The 15,925-nt window shown below is 36.5% G+C and overlaps 1 protein-coding gene across 1 annotated transcript; it reads left to right on the top strand.

The window, feature by feature from the left end:
* The first annotated feature begins 6,472 nt into the window (after positions 1–6,472).
* LOC121386131 lies at positions 6,473–12,689 on the top strand. Its single transcript, XM_041516931.1, has 3 exons — positions 6,473–6,785; positions 9,420–9,525; positions 11,786–12,689. Exons 1-3 carry the CDS (start codon positions 6,473–6,475, stop codon positions 11,832–11,834), a joined length of 468 nt encoding a protein of 155 aa, XP_041372865.1. The 3' UTR covers positions 11,835–12,689.
* Positions 12,690–15,925: the final 3,236 nt, after the last annotated feature.

A 15,925-nucleotide genomic window follows, 5' to 3' on the forward strand; every position in this document is an offset into this window, starting at 1 on the left:
TCTAAAAGAACGCTTTGGGACTGAAACAATCGTCTGGTGTTCAATTTAGAGAGGTTTCTGGTTAAGAGAGGTAATGTTAAAATATGCGAAAATCACGGGACCGTAGAAATTGTCCAGTTGAGATAATTCCGGTTTAGAGAGGGTCCGGTCTTGGGAGTTTCAGGGTTAGTTCGACTGAAGAAATATGAAAACCCTTAGGAATCTTTGGCTGAGCTCGATGATCAGATGGATATGTCATCACAAGATCATCCCCAGTCTAGAAAATCGCCAAAGAAAAATATTATACCCATACTTCCCCCAAATGACTACTTCAGTCATTCAGTAGAACTGTCGTGGGCTTAGGCCCAATTATGATGAATTAAGTATTTTAATTAAAAAAACAATATTCTTGCAGTGTGTCTTCAAGAAACTGTCATGAAGGATTTAACTTCTATCACAAATTTCAAGAAACTGAAAATAGAGCATCTGGGGGTGTTTCCATTCTTGTTAATTAAAATATTGCTTAGAGTTCAGTAACATTAACTACCAATTTCCAAGATGTGGCTGTAAAGGTTACAGCTCATATAACTATCACTCTGTGTTCGATTTCCTTGCCACCTCGTAATCATTTTAATTTTAATACTAGAGACCTTCAACATCTTATTGACCAGCTTCCTACTCGCTTCATTGTTATTGGGAGAGTTTAATGGGCATTACACTTTGAGGGGATGCGAGGATATTAGAGGACAACAATTGCATGAGTTAATTTTCAAAAATGACTTACTTTTATTCAATTATAAAAATCTTACATATTTTCATTCTGCCACTGGTTCTTTCACTTCTATAGACTTAACACTTTGTAGTCCTTCACTTTTTCTCGATTTTTCCTGGAAAGTTGGTTCAGACCCTTGTGGTAGTAACACTCTCCCATTATTTTGGAGAATGATGGACCTCCATTCCTTGAAAGGGCTCAAAGGTGGAAGTTGGCGATGTCAAATTGGGGTCAGTTTCAACATCGTTGCAGCACTCGTCTGCAACAATTTGTCATTACTGATGCTGATGAACCCATGTCTTTGTTCACTTCCATCTTGAAGGACATTGCAGATGAAACTATTCCTAAGACTTCGGCAGTGCCAAAGCGTTTCAATAAACCAAGGTTTACTGATACATGCAAGGATGTACTTAAAGAGTGAAGCAGGTTTCTTGACAGGTTCAAACGTGAACCTACTGGTGATAACCTGGATGCTTATCGTATTGCTACGGCTAAGGCTTGTAGAGAGATAAGACAGAGCAAGAAATCATCTTGGAGAACTTTTGTCTGCAAGTTGAATTCACAAACATCTGTCTGGAATAGGATCCATAAAATCAAAGATAAACAATCCAGTAATACAGTTCATCATCTCTCTGTCAATCATACGGGTGTCACATTTCATTGTGACATTGCCAATGCATTGACAGACAACATTTCTCATAACTAATCTTCTGCTTTCAGTACACATGCTTTTACATCTGTCGGCAATAAAGCTGAAAAACAGTCCATTAGTTTTTCATCTGAAAATGCTGAAGTATACAACAGGCGCTTCTCCATGGAGGAATTGCAGGATGCTCTTTGTCAAGTCCATGATACTTCAGTAGGACAAGATGATATCTATTATGAATTATTAAAGCATTTACCTGGACCATCTTTGATGGTTGTTTTGAATAGTTTTAACAACATCTTAATTTCTGGTGACTTTCCTTCTGACTGTAGGAAAGCAATTATTATTCCTATCCCCAAGCCTGGTAAGGATCCAACCAATCATACTAGTTACCGTCCTATCACCTTGACAAGTTGCATTTGTAAAATCATGGAACGAATGATCAGTCGTAGACTTGAATCCCACAAATTGCTTACTGATGTGCGATGTGGGTTCAGATTTAGACGTAGATGGTTGATCATCTTGTTAGATTTGAAACGTTTTGCAGGGAAGCTTTCATCCATAATCGGTGTTTTGATTGGGAGAAAGTTTACAATACCACGTGGAAGTATGGGATTTTAAACGAACTCCATGGCATGGGCCTTATAATTCGACTTCCTTTTTTTTATTTCTCAATTTTTAAAAGATATAAGTTTTGAAGGGTGGGGTCGACATTGTCTGATATTCACCCACACGAGATGGGTGTACCTCAGGGTAGTATCATGTTTGTGAAAATTAACAATATCACCCAGTGTTTAACACCTGGTGTGGATTGCTCATTATATTTCGATGATTTTCAGATGTGCTATAGATCGTCCAATATGAGTATCATTGAACGTAAGTTCAGCTTTGTTTGAATAAATTTCAACAATGGGCAACTGACAATGGCAACAGTTTGTATGCATATCTGCCAGAAAAAGAGGTCTCCACTTAGATCCACAGTTGTTTTTCCATAAAACTCCAATTCCAGTTGTGGAGGAGACCATATTTCTGGTGGTTATATTTGATAGGAAGCTATCTTTTGTGCCTTATCTTAAATATGTTAAAAAGAAGGGCTTAAAAGCTCTCAATATTTTAAAAGTTATTGGTAATGTGGAATGGGGAGTAGACCGCAAGATTATGCTCTGTCTGTATTGATCTCTCGTGAGGTCAAATCTTGACTATGGATGCATTGTGTATGAGTCGGCATGCAAGTCTTACTTGCAGATGCTAGATCCTATACACAACCAGGGACTTAGGCTTTGTCTTGCTGCTTTTAGAATATCTCCTGTAGAGAATTTGTATGTTGATGCACACGAACCTTCTTAGGGTGCTAGGCGTGCAAAGCTTTCTCTGCAGTATGCTACCAAGATTAGATCAGTATCAAAACATCCTACACATAACACACATATATGAAGTTGTTTGATGCAAGGCCGAATGTTATTCATACTTTTGGTCGCTTTCCAACATTGATTTAATTGACACTTTGGAAACTCCTTCATATTTTGTTTTACCACCTTGGTGTATTTCACCACCTAAAATCGTGTTTCTTCTTGGGCATCTGGAGAAAGATCGTACAGATTCTGTTGTATATAAATACTTTTTTCATGGAAATTCAAGCCATGTATCGTGATTATATTCCTGTTTATACAGACGGATCACGGGCTGGGAATGTTGTGGCTTGTGTCATTAAAGCCTTGGAAGAAATAAACGATTCAGTTCATCCAAATTTATTATTTTTACCGACCCACTTTCGTGTCTCCAAGCTTTACGTAATATGAAGCTGGATCATCTCTTAATTGGGATGGTGATACGAAACTGTGTCTTTTTATTCACTGACAATAAAGAAATTGTATTGTGTTGGGTGTCCAGCCATGTTGGCATCAGGGGTATTGAAAAGGCAGATTCTGCTGCCAAGTCTGCATTGGATTTGCCTCATGCCAGGGTTGGTGTGTCATATATTGATTTTAAATATAGTATGAACCAATTTATCTTTTCGACTTGGCAAAATGATTGGGATGGTGCGGTTGCAAACAAGCATCATGCCATCAGGCTGGTCTTGGGAGAGTGGCAGCCCTCCTATACGCAATGCAGGAAGGATGGAATATTTTTGTGTCGTCCTCGCATCGGCCATACTTACTGGACACATTCATTTATCTTGAAGAAAGATCCTCCATCTCAGTGTGTGCACTGTCAGTGTCGTCAGCATTGTACGCCACATTTTGGTGGATTGTAAGTATCTGAAGTAAACTCTAAAAGATATATTTGGTCAGAGAAATGTGATGGAATCATTTCGCTTCTATCCAGAATTTTTATTTTCAATTTTTACGTGATACTGACTTTTACGCTAAATTTTAATTTGATCTATCTGTGATATTTTTATTTTTACACAGTTCTTTACACTGTGTTTTTATTTACGTGTTGAAGTTTTATATTGATGTTGATAATCACTTTAGTTTTGCCTTTACCATTGTTTGACACTCAATAACCGATGTATTTTGCATGCTGGGGTGTCATTAAACATTCATTCATTCATTCAGTCAGTCATCGATTCAAAAGCACGGAGAGAAGGCAGTCAAGAAATCAGACGAAACCAGGTATTGTCATAGCTGTGTGTCACGTGAACAAAAGCTTGATATTATCAAGCAGGAAAGCCTGTTAAAAAGCTATAGACATTTTAAGGGTGTTTTCATAGTGTGATATAATACTCCAAGCGAACAACGTGAACTCTAAAACTTGTCTCTTTTTTGTTAAAGCTGCATTGAATCAGGTGGAAGATATGGGATGGTACATATCTTCACTCAACTATGTATAAACGGAGTGTTTCCTTGGATAATTGGTATATTGTTTTTAGTTGCCTCCACTTGTGATTCCTTATCGGCAGGTGTATATTTGGTAGGTAACCAGACAAGGCAATTAATTACTGCTGTCTAGACACCAAAAAATATGTACTGTTATTATTAACATCACAGGTATTGTGAAATAACCTGTCACTCCTAAAATGGTGTCGGACATGACAAAAAAGAAACAAAATGGCTGCGCCCAGTTAAGAGGAATAATCACGTATTGTATTAATTCTAAAATAGCCCGTTTTTCATTTCTTAAAGTGCCAGTATGTGTTGTTGGTCTGCGAATGCATGTTTCCAACAGAAGGCTCATATTTGACTTGATTTTTCCATCAACCAAGATTCTTCCTCGTACAAATCCTGACCGTTCTTTTTTTATTTCTTTTTCCTTTTTTCTTTTTTAAATATTTATTTTCCCCAGTCCATTCTGACCATGTCAAGGTGGGGGAGTCTTGAATTAATGGCCTTACATTAAAGTGATATAATTTATATACAAGTAGATATATCCAATTTGTGGTATAATAATGTTATATAGGTCATATATAACAATTTGATACATAATTGTAGTTGTAATGTTTCTGTATAAATTAAAGATAATAATTAAATAATAATCAAAACAAATTGCTATGACGCATAGAATGGACTGGGAAATATAGGAGAAGAAGAAAGAAAAAAATACAATGGTTAAAACACATAATAAATAATTGATAAATAAATAAGTAAATAAGTAAATAAACAAACAAACCAACCAAATAAATAAACAAATAACATAAATAAATAAATACATGGGGGGGGGGGGGGGGGGGGGTAAATATATACTAGCGCGAAATGAAAAAGACCTGGAATTTGAAAGACTTCTCCAGCTATTGTTAGGAAATACGTTTCAGTCAAAGAGATTAAGCCATAGTGTCCATTGTTCATTAAAAAATTCGTAACTGTAATTCTTGTATAAAATAAATCTTTCTATTTCAAACTTGTTTCGCAAAATATTGATTGCTGTGTACTTTCATACAATAGATATAATATTTAATGTTGATAATCAACCAATTTACAAAGTTACTATTTTCGTTATTGATCATACCAAACATAACAATATTCTTTATGTCTTGATCACCGAAGGTAAATGCTCATTGTGTTTCAAACATACAAATGGACACAACAGAGGCTGTTAAAAATACAGTAAAACCCCTCTAAACCGGACACCCTCTGGACCAAGTAAAATGACAGGTTAAGTTTTGTACTGACTATAGAGGGTCCGGTTTTGAGAGGTTTCACTGTAGTGTTAAATTACATAACGGTAACGGTTTAGTCAATAGCATTTCCGTACACACAGTGACTTGTTTCCATTGATGTCCAGTGTGTAGACTGATCGATCGATGTTTTTTATTGTAAAAAAGTCTGCAGTTTGATTTAGCAGAAAAAATAAAGACATGAAAGCGGGACAGAAAAACGCAGTGAGAACGCATATGATACAATACAGGTATGTACATGACATATGCCATTGAGTGGTACCCAAACTCCAACCAGGACCCAAATGCCCGTGTTAAATACTGGCAGATAATTCATACAGGTTTTGGCCTATACATCTTGCCATTGGAGAGGAGTTTTACCGACAGCAGTAATTTTTATGTGGCAGCACAAAAGTGCCATTCGTGATGCCCCAGACCAACATCAGTTTATATCTCACTGATGGCAATGACCGTTGTTGCCGCCATTAAGTTAGAGACGAGACCTGTCTATGGATGCAACTATACATGTATGAGCAACACGGAATCAGTTGATCATAGGCTAGGCATTTAATACTGCAGAATGTGTGTTACTTTGTGGGGGCATGACGTATTCCAGTGACATAAAGCACCCGACTGGTGAACAATCAATCTAGGATGTATCCCTTTTGATGGGACCACTGGGCTATTTCCCATTCCAGTCAGTGTACAACAACTGATATAGCAAAGGTTGTGGTATATATGTACTATCCTATCTATGGGATGGTGTATAAAACAACATCTCTTGTTGCTAAATGAAGATTAACCCATAGAGTGGCTGTAGCAAGTTTTCACTCACATTATTTCTGTGGTATGCCATATAACAGTAAATTAAAAATGTATACTTAAGTAAGCGCATTATTAAGTTTAAACATTTCTTTCTTTTCTTCTTTTCTTGAACCTTTCAGCTCCTGTGTACAGCGTCAGCATTGAAATATCTGGATCAATGACAGATTCAGTTAACATAGCAGAAGGGGAATCGGTTGTTTTTACGTGTAGGATAATTGGTGCCAAACCAGCTCCCAGTGTCTCCCAAGTCACGTGGTACATAGAGGTGTCACCAGGCAATAACGAGTCACTGCCAGGTATTTCAGGAAACACGACCACCTCAGACAGAACCACATCAATCAATCTGACGTACACGGCTCGTAGACAAGACCAGGGCCAAGAGGTGTTCTGTACTGCAACAAACAGCTTGATGGTAAACCGGGGAGTCCCTGCTGTTATCTCAAGTAACACAATACAACTGAACATCCAGTGTAAGTATAAGATGATTTGCCCTGATTTTATTACGATATATTTTGTTCAAACACACCATTTAACAAACGAGTCTATAGGCAAGTGTCATATAAAGTTATGAAACAACATTGAAGGATTTCGTACTAAGAATAATTACATGCACATGCACATGTATATACATACATACATACATACATACATACAAACATACATACATACATACATACATACATATATACATACACACACATATATATATACATATATATAGTCAGACCTTGTTACAATGACCGTCGTTACTACGACATTTACACCATCCGACCACAAATTGTCAGGAACGAACGTGCATCAATGTGATTCTGTTCATTACACCGGAATTCACACCTTCCGACACCGACAGAACAAACGTGCAACCAACGTTTAAAAACACCTCTTTACAACGGCATTACATAATCACGGATGCCGTAGTATGTTGGCAGTACACACAGCCATTTGGCATCCTTGATCTCGTCGGAAGCCGACAGTGTCACATGATGTCTGAGTTACTGTTGTCGGCTAACTCTGTAGACATGTATTGCTTTTGAACATAAGCCTGTCGTCATTCAATTAAAGGATTAACTTCGAATAATCAACTCTACCAGTTTTATGACATTTTGTAAACGAAGTAAGTACAAATCGATTTGATTGACTGTGGATGCGCTTTGATTAATAATAATATACTTAGTATTTAATGATGGTCTGTGATTGTTATTAAAATAAGGCTTCTATATGTATATTATCATACAGGTTACGTTTGCTGAATACAAAATACATTTTAAAAGAAATGTAGGCTGACAGATTTAGTCGGATTACGTATGCGACATGGCAACACTCGGAAATGACTGAATGTAGCACAAATGCTGCAAATCATTGCCGTATTAGTATAGGCTCGGGGGGGGGGGGGGGGGGGGGGGGGGGGGTAGTTTGCGAACATGACTATTTTAGAAAGTTATCTGACATGTTCTTGTCCTATATGCAAAGGCTTTCAGAAAACATTTGGGTAAGACTTTCAGGTTAAGTACATTTTGCCAGCAGAGCACATTTATGGTTTTCGGTTGGCTGCCAAAAGTCTAAAATGAAGATATTGAAGTTTAGGTAATAAATAATTATTTGACACCCATGGATGATTCGTTTTCATTTATTTCAATTGTTTCGGTGTTACTGACTTTATCACGTACCATAACTAGGACACCACGGTCTACTTTTCACGCATGATTGCACATTAAAGGAAATCCTTCTGCAGGCATAGCTTCCTTATAAATTCGAAGAGGATCATCAAACCTTGCATGCATGTACAACTTGGGATGGTGTGTATAATTAGGTCATAAGGGATCATCAAGCCTTGCATGCGTGTACAACTTGGGATGTAAGAACAGCATGGGGTGGCGGTGTGTCGCATACTATTCCTAATTCACTGTGAACTACTTTTCACGGTCTACAGCAAATCATTGTCCGGACCATATCTTGCATACAGATGCATACAGGGCCACCAAACCTCACATGTAGGAACAACTTGTGATATCTGTGCGTCGCATACTATTACTAAGTTACTGTGACCTATTTTTCATGCTCTACTGCACATAACAGTAAATCCTTGTCTAGATCATATCTTGCATACAGATGCATACAGGACCATCAAACCACATGTAGGAACAACTTGGGATGGTGGTTGGTCAAAAACAAGCCGTTTATACATCCCAGTACAAATATTTCACATTATTAAAATTGGTACTCTTCTTCACAAAGTTATGGCCCTCGACCTTTTGAAGTAGGACAGCGTGTATGGACAGTAGGGGACATGCATTACTTCAACGGTACTCTCAGAATGTCTGTTTACATTAAATTGATTGTTGACTTTAATTATACTAACCATTAATTTTATTCGTAAGACTAGGATGATTAGGTACAGTTGTAAAAGTCATCACGTTTGTGTGGTTTAAGACTGAAAGTATATAGAGGCGTATCATGTACCTCACCGGTACTCTTGTTGTTGTTTTTCTTGTTGTGACATTAATTTATAGCAGTAGTGTGTCCGTAATGATGGAGAAAATCTGTAAGTTAAAATTTCTTACCTTTACTAATTTGTGTTCAGACCCTTTATTCTCAACTCTCTGACCACAATTTGTGCTAAACACAATGAGCTTTTTAAGTTTAAGTGTCTGTGAGCAGAAAATTAACATTTTACAATTTTATTTTTAAAACATCAATCAAAATATTCGTGCTGGGGTGTCGTTAAACATTCATTCATTCATTCATTCAATCAATATAGCAGAAACCAGTTCATGCAGCACAGAGCTCGTTTATAAAATTTGACTGCAGTATCACGAACGTACTGAAGTAAACTGAACATTTTTCATTTTAATCAGATACAGGACATGTCCGTCAGTTGGCCTCCATCATTGCCATCGTGGGAATCGTCATTGTTGCGGAATTATCACTGTACAAATAGTGATCCAGCAAAATGGCAGTGTATCTACAGACGACACTCGTGGCAGCAGTCACGTGTTGTCAAAACGTCACTCTGATGTGTGCATACATTGGTGGTTTACGTATGTGTAAAAGTTATTGCAGTGAATGGTATTACTTTGTTAATTGATAGTGTTGTATATTTCTAGATGCTCCAGAGCGCATGTCTGCCTTAAGTGCAGGTGCTATATCGGGAACTGTGATCGCTGTTGTTCTGGCTCTTGCTATTCCTACTGTGTGGATACTTTATAAGAGGTAATTAAATCATATCTAATTATATGTGTAATCAAATTTTGATAACTCGAATTTGAAAGGGGCGACGAAATAGTTTGATTTTCAAAAGTTCGTATATTGTTGAAAGGCGATTAATATATAAATGGCAGTTCACCCCAACCCTAGCTGGCGGCATCTTCCGGCTCCTTTTCTGTATGTTTTAAATATAAATAAAGAAATAAAGAAAACAGATTAGTTACAATGTCAATAGGCTACGGGGGTCCGAGTGACGGGTCAGACGACTAGAAATCGTCTCCAAGCAACTCATCTGTATGTTTGGCGACCATGTATTGTGCCACCTATAAAGAATCGCCGCGTGGTAAACAGGCACCAGTGGTGTACACCGAGTACATACTAGGGGAATCGTCGATGGTCTCGGGTAATGTTTTTTTATGAGTCCAGAATCACTTCTTCGATCAGTCGTTCCAACCAGTGCACCACAACTGGTCAAAGGTCGTGGTATGTCTATCTGTGCAGGTAAAAGATCCCTTGCTGCATTACCAAAAATGTAGCGAGTTTCTTCTGATGACTACAAGTCAGAATTAACAAATGTTTGACATCCAATAGCTGATGATTAATTAATCAATGTCTTCTAGTGGTGTCGATAAATAAAACAAAATGTTTCCTCGATAGGTGTGTTCGCGTTTGGACGTCCAAATGAACGCCAAGCAAACGTCAACCTCAGGCCACATGACATATTTGGTGGCGGTTCAATTAGGATGTGGGGTGGCATCACTATGACTGGCAGAACACCACTCCAAATTGTTCAAGGGAGGGTCACGTGTCAGTGCTACTGGAATAGCATACTGACACCGATTGTTGTCCTGTGTGCTCACCAGTGCTGGTCGACGGTTTGTGTTTCAAGATGGCAATTCTCTGGCCTACCGTGCACATATAGTAAATGACTACCCTCAGAAGAAAAAAACGTTACCAGAATGTCATGGCCAGCGATAAGCCCTGACATTTCCCCCATTAATATATAAAGTTTGTTTTATTTAACGATGCCACTAGAGCACATTTTTTTTTTTTTTATGTTATCATTGGCTATTGGACGTCAAACATATGGTCATTCTGACACTGATTTTTAGAGGAAAACCGCTGTCGCCACATAGGCTACTCTTTTATGACAGGCAGCAAGGGATCTTTTATTTGCGCTTCTCACAGGAAGGATAGCACAAACCATGGCCTTTGTTGAACCAGTTATGGATCACTGGTTGGTGCAAGTGGTTTACACCTACCCATTGAGCCTTGCGGAGCACTCACTCAGGGTTTGGAGTCGGTATCGGGATTAAAAAGTCCATGCCTCGACTGGGATCTGAACCCAGTACCTACCAGCCTGTAGACCGATGGCCTAACCACGACTCCACCGAGGCCGGTCTCCATTAATATATAAACATTTATTGTATTTTGGCATGTGTATTCTATTCTTTAAAAAAATACTTGCAACATTTATCATGCCGCTGCTGGTGTCGTGTACTAAAGAAATCACTTCGTTCTTGTAGATTATGTCTTCTTCTTATAAATATGGTGGTAAAGTGCTCGCCTGATACGCAGTTAGTCTAGGATCGATCCCAGTCGGTGGCCAATTCGTCAGTTTCTACTTCCAGCCAGTGCACCACGACTGGCATATCATCAGTGTGTGCTATCTCTGGTGGATGGTGCATAGAAAAGACCCCTTGCTATTAATGAAAAACAAATGTGTAGTTTCCTCTCTTAACATTATATGTCAGAATTTCCAAATGTTTGATATGCAATGGTCGATAATAAATAAATCAATGTGTTTTAGTGGTGAGTTTAAACAAAACAACATTTTAACAATATATATGACCGTGTGAATTTGACTTCAAATAAAGACATGCAAGCATTTCATTATTATTTTATTATTATTATTATTATTATTATTATTATTATTATTATTATCATTATTATTATTGTATATCAATGTGTGTGTGTGTGTGTGTGTGTGTCTGTGTGTATGTGTGTGTGACACAAAACAAGAATTGAGCAATTTTTTTTTTTTTTTTTTTTGTCATTAGTGAAATAAATTGTGTTCGTAATTTGCTACGGACAACGTCTTGATAACTCATTAATAATTTATTATCCTCTATTTATTTCGGTTATTTCAATACTAATCTATGGTATCATACCACTTTGATATTTTTTTTTATTATAACACAAAAGAAATATTACAATTTGTGTCATGTAACATTAGGAATAAATTATAGATTATATTTATTTCCAGGAAAATAAAGAAGAAAGCTGAAGATGTGCAGAACGAATCTAATAACTAACGGAAACCAAAATCAAGTTCACAACCCTACATGTTTCCGTAATTAGCACCTGAATATGGAAGACAGAAACATGCTAACGCTAGAACTCCAGTTTTCTTGTTCAATTGGTATGAAACTGTATCAGTAAACAAGGCTCTTTTTTGTTGGGTGTTCCAGTATTTTACTCCTTTTTTTTTTATAAAATTGCAGCTGAAAGTAGACTAAAGTTGAAGTACCATAGCTAGAAGTGCAGTATTTCACTAGTTGTATATTAGTTGTCCAAAATAACAGTTGTTTTTTTGCACAAAACGGTAACTGATGAATTAGCTTGTAACTCTGTAATTAGTTTTAAACTCATAACATTTTTACAAACAAAACGAGCTATACAAATTACCTGATCCCACATACAATATGTGTATAAATAACACGGAAATATCAGAATTGTAAAGTGCTTACATTATATGCAGATTAACGTTCAGTACGAGTATAGTCCGTCCCATCCTCCTACAAACAGGTGTTTTATTATTAAGTTAAATATTTTGTTCTACTAATAAATTAAACAGATTTGCTGTAATTATTTTGGGCATATAGGTGAATGTATAATGTGGAAGTTAATGAAAAAGCAAGTGTGTAAGCTGCCATTATTCAACTTTGACACTTCATCTGTAAGATGGTTTACGATGTTTAATGTTAATCTATATTGCAGTATAGTATTGTTTTATATTTTCTTTATTGTCATTTTCTTGATCATATTTCTATATCTATTTTTAGTTTACTTTTTATTTTTAACTTTTTGTTGTATTTTATTTTATTTCTAATTGAAGCTATTCTATTTTATTCTATTCTATTCTATTCTATTTCATTTAAAATATTTATTCTATTTTAGTTTTTCCCATAAATAAAACCATTCGTACAACAGTTTGTTTGTTCAAGTATCTTTTCTTAGTTGTTGGTTTGTTTTGGGGTTTTAAATTTCTTTATTGAGCGGCGTGGTTCGTGGGTGGGGGTTTCTTTTCGTGTTTTATTTTTGTTTTCTTTGTTCACCTTTCTTTTTAAAATAATAGCATACTCAAGTTATAAACTAAGAGCTGCATGATTACAATTTATTTCACTGTGTACGGTGCATTCCCAGTCAGTCTAGGATCGGCCCTCGTCGGCCCAATGGGCATAAGTGGTATATCAAAGACCGTGTATGTCTTTTTCTTGTCTGTGGGATTGTACGTATCAACGAGCCCTTGCTTCTAATGGGAAAATGTAACGGGTTTCTTTTCCAGGATAATAGGTCAAAATTACCATTACTTAAATTGAATGTTTCATACCCAATAGCTGATGATTAAAAAATCGGTATCTTCTACTGTTGTCGTTAAACCAAACAAACTTTAACTTTGTATTCATAAAAACAAGTAAAACGTGTTATTCTTTGTGTTTCCTTCACGTAAGTGTCTTACAAAATAAGAAAACAATACTTTTGACACTTTAAACGAAAACAAGGATGTCTCAAATTGACTTAATTTTAATGTTTTCAGTACCTACATTATACAGCAAATTATGTCACCATTCAAGACAACATCATATGAATTATTTCACTATTGAAGAGCCCACTCTTGCTCCTTTTTCCTTGTGCGCAAAACTAATTTTGATGCAGAATTTTCAGTATGTTTTATGACATTGAAATAGCATTTACTGAGAATGAAAACATGTAAAGTCATCATCTGATATTGCTCATTGCGCTATTTTCCTTTCAGCCAATGCGCCACGACTGGTATGTTAAAGGCCATCGTATGTGCTATCCTGTGATGGATGGTGCATATAAAAAAGATTCCTTGCTACTAATGGGAAAATGTAGCGGGTTTTCTGCCTGTCAAAATTACAAATGTTTGACCAGAACTTGACAAAACATTTCTATCTGGTTATAACTATTTAATATCAAGGTTAAGCTTTAACTTAAATGGTCTGTCCAGAATTTGCCGTCATTGTACCGTTTCTGACTAATTTACGCATATTCAAATGCATTTATTCAGCTTTAAGGTTTCGAGCACACGGTACAACTATTTTGCTCATAGATAAGTATGCCATAAATGCAGGTGTACCTCTTTAATATAGACATGGCGTGTCCATACTATGTATGAATTGGCACACACATACCACTACTATTTTACAGGAAACAGTACTTCTAGTTATCCAATAGCTAACTTGTGATGCGTTTAAATTGTCATATTACATGAAAATACATTCAAGTTTTGAAACTATATATCAGTGGTTACATGCCACTATTAGACATATATTATAAATGTGCACTAAAATGGAAGAATTCCATTACCTATATCAATTTTCTTAATGTATATAGTTAGATATGTCGCTGTTACGTGTGTTCATTCGACAGATTTTAGATGGTTTTCGTTTTAATTGTTACAATTTGTGAACTTAGTCCAGAAGCCAAGTTTTCATTTCATTAGATATTTTTCTCTCAATCCTTGATGTAAATCCTTTTAAAACCCGACCCCGTCATAAATAGCTACCCCTATTATTATCATCCAGCAAATGCAGGTTCCCAAAATAAACCAGCCTATGGCTCCTGGACTAGCTACATCTATTATTATTATCCAGCAAATGCAGGTTCCCAAAATAAACCAGCCTATGGCTCCTGGACTAGCTACATCTATTATTATTATCCAGCAAATGCAAGTTCCCAAAATAAATCGGCCTATGGCTCCTGGACTAGCTACGACATTTCACCGTTCATTTTTTCTTTAGCTAAATAGTGTTCGTATTTTTGTGCACATATTTTAAAATAGTTTCCAAACTATATAATGAATCGTTACATGCCATTATTTGACATACTATTATATTCTAATTCCATATATGAATTGCTTTCTTAATGTATATACATAGCTGTGTCACAGTTACGCATTTTTTAGATGGACTTTAGATGGTTTACGTGTTTTATTGTTACATTTTGTGAACTTAGTACTGGAACCAAGGGTTAATTTTATTACATGTCTTTTCTCAATACATCCAACATGATGTAAATCCTTTTAAAACCCGACCCTGTCATGAATAGCTATCCCTATTATTAGTATCCAGCAAAAACAGGTTCCAAAAAGAAATCAGCCTATGGTTCCTGGACTAGATACGGAAGTTTACCTTTTATAACCGGCCTCGATGGCGTCGTGGTTAGGCCATCGGTGTACATGCTGGCAGGTGCTGGGTTCGGATTTCAGTCGAGGCATGGGATTTTTAATCCAGATACCGACTTCAAACCCTAAGTGAATGCTCCATGGGTAGGCGTAAACCACTTGCACCGACCAGTGATCCATAACTGGTTCAACAAAGGTCATGGTTTGTGCTATCCTGCATGTGGGAAGCGCAAATAAAAGATCCCTTGCTGTCTGCCGTAAAAGAAAAGTAGCCTATGTGGCGACAGCGGGGTTCCTCTTAAAAACAGTGTCAGAATAACCACATGTTTGACGTCCAATAGCCGATGATAAGAAAAATATCAATGTGCTCTAGTGGTGTCGTTAAATAAAACAAACTTTACTCTTTTTTTTACCTTTCATTGTTTCTTTAACTAAAAAGTGTTCGTATTTTTGTGTACATATTTTAAATAGTTTCCAAACTATATATATGTATATGAATCGTTTCATGCATGGATCATTTGACATGTATTCTAAATCCATATACGAATTGCTTTCTTAATGTATATAGTTAGATGTGTCACAGTTAAGTATTCTTTAGATGGACTTTAGATGGTTTACGTGTTTTATTGTTACACTTCGTGAGCTTAGTCCTGGAGCCAAATGTTCATTTTATTAGATTTGTTTTCTCAGTCCATCCAACTTGATGTACATCCTTTTAAAACCCGACCCTGTCATGAATAGCTACCACTACTATTATTATCCAGCACATGCAGGTTCCTACCTCCCCCCCCCCCCCCCCCCTCCAAAAAAAAAATAATAATAAAAAATCAGCCTTGACTCCTGGACTAGCTACGGAATTAAACTTTCGTTATTTCTTTAACTAAATAGTGTTCGTATTTTGGTGTACATATTAAATTAAAGAGTTTATTTACCTATATGAATTGCTTTCTTAATATACATAGTTAGATTTTTCAA

The sequence above is a fragment of the Gigantopelta aegis genome, chromosome 12, assembly GCF_016097555.1.
Source record: "Gigantopelta aegis isolate Gae_Host chromosome 12, Gae_host_genome, whole genome shotgun sequence".
Lineage (NCBI taxonomy): Eukaryota > Metazoa > Mollusca > Gastropoda > Neomphalida > Peltospiridae > Gigantopelta > Gigantopelta aegis.

What these genes read in the sequence shown, in the direction of transcription:
- LOC121386131 (XM_041516931.1), top strand. Translation starts at nt 6,473, where the DNA reads ATGACAGATTCAGTTAACATAGCAGAAGGGGAATCGGTTGTTTTTACG. An exon ending in AATACAACTGAACATCCAGT is followed by an intron (nt 6,786 to 9,419) that starts GTAAGTATAAGA and finishes GTATATTTCTAG; the next exon opens with ATGCTCCAGAGCGCATGTCT. An exon ending in GTGTGGATACTTTATAAGAG is followed by an intron (nt 9,526 to 11,785) that starts GTAATTAAATCA and finishes ATTTATTTCCAG; the next exon opens with GAAAATAAAGAAGAAAGCTG.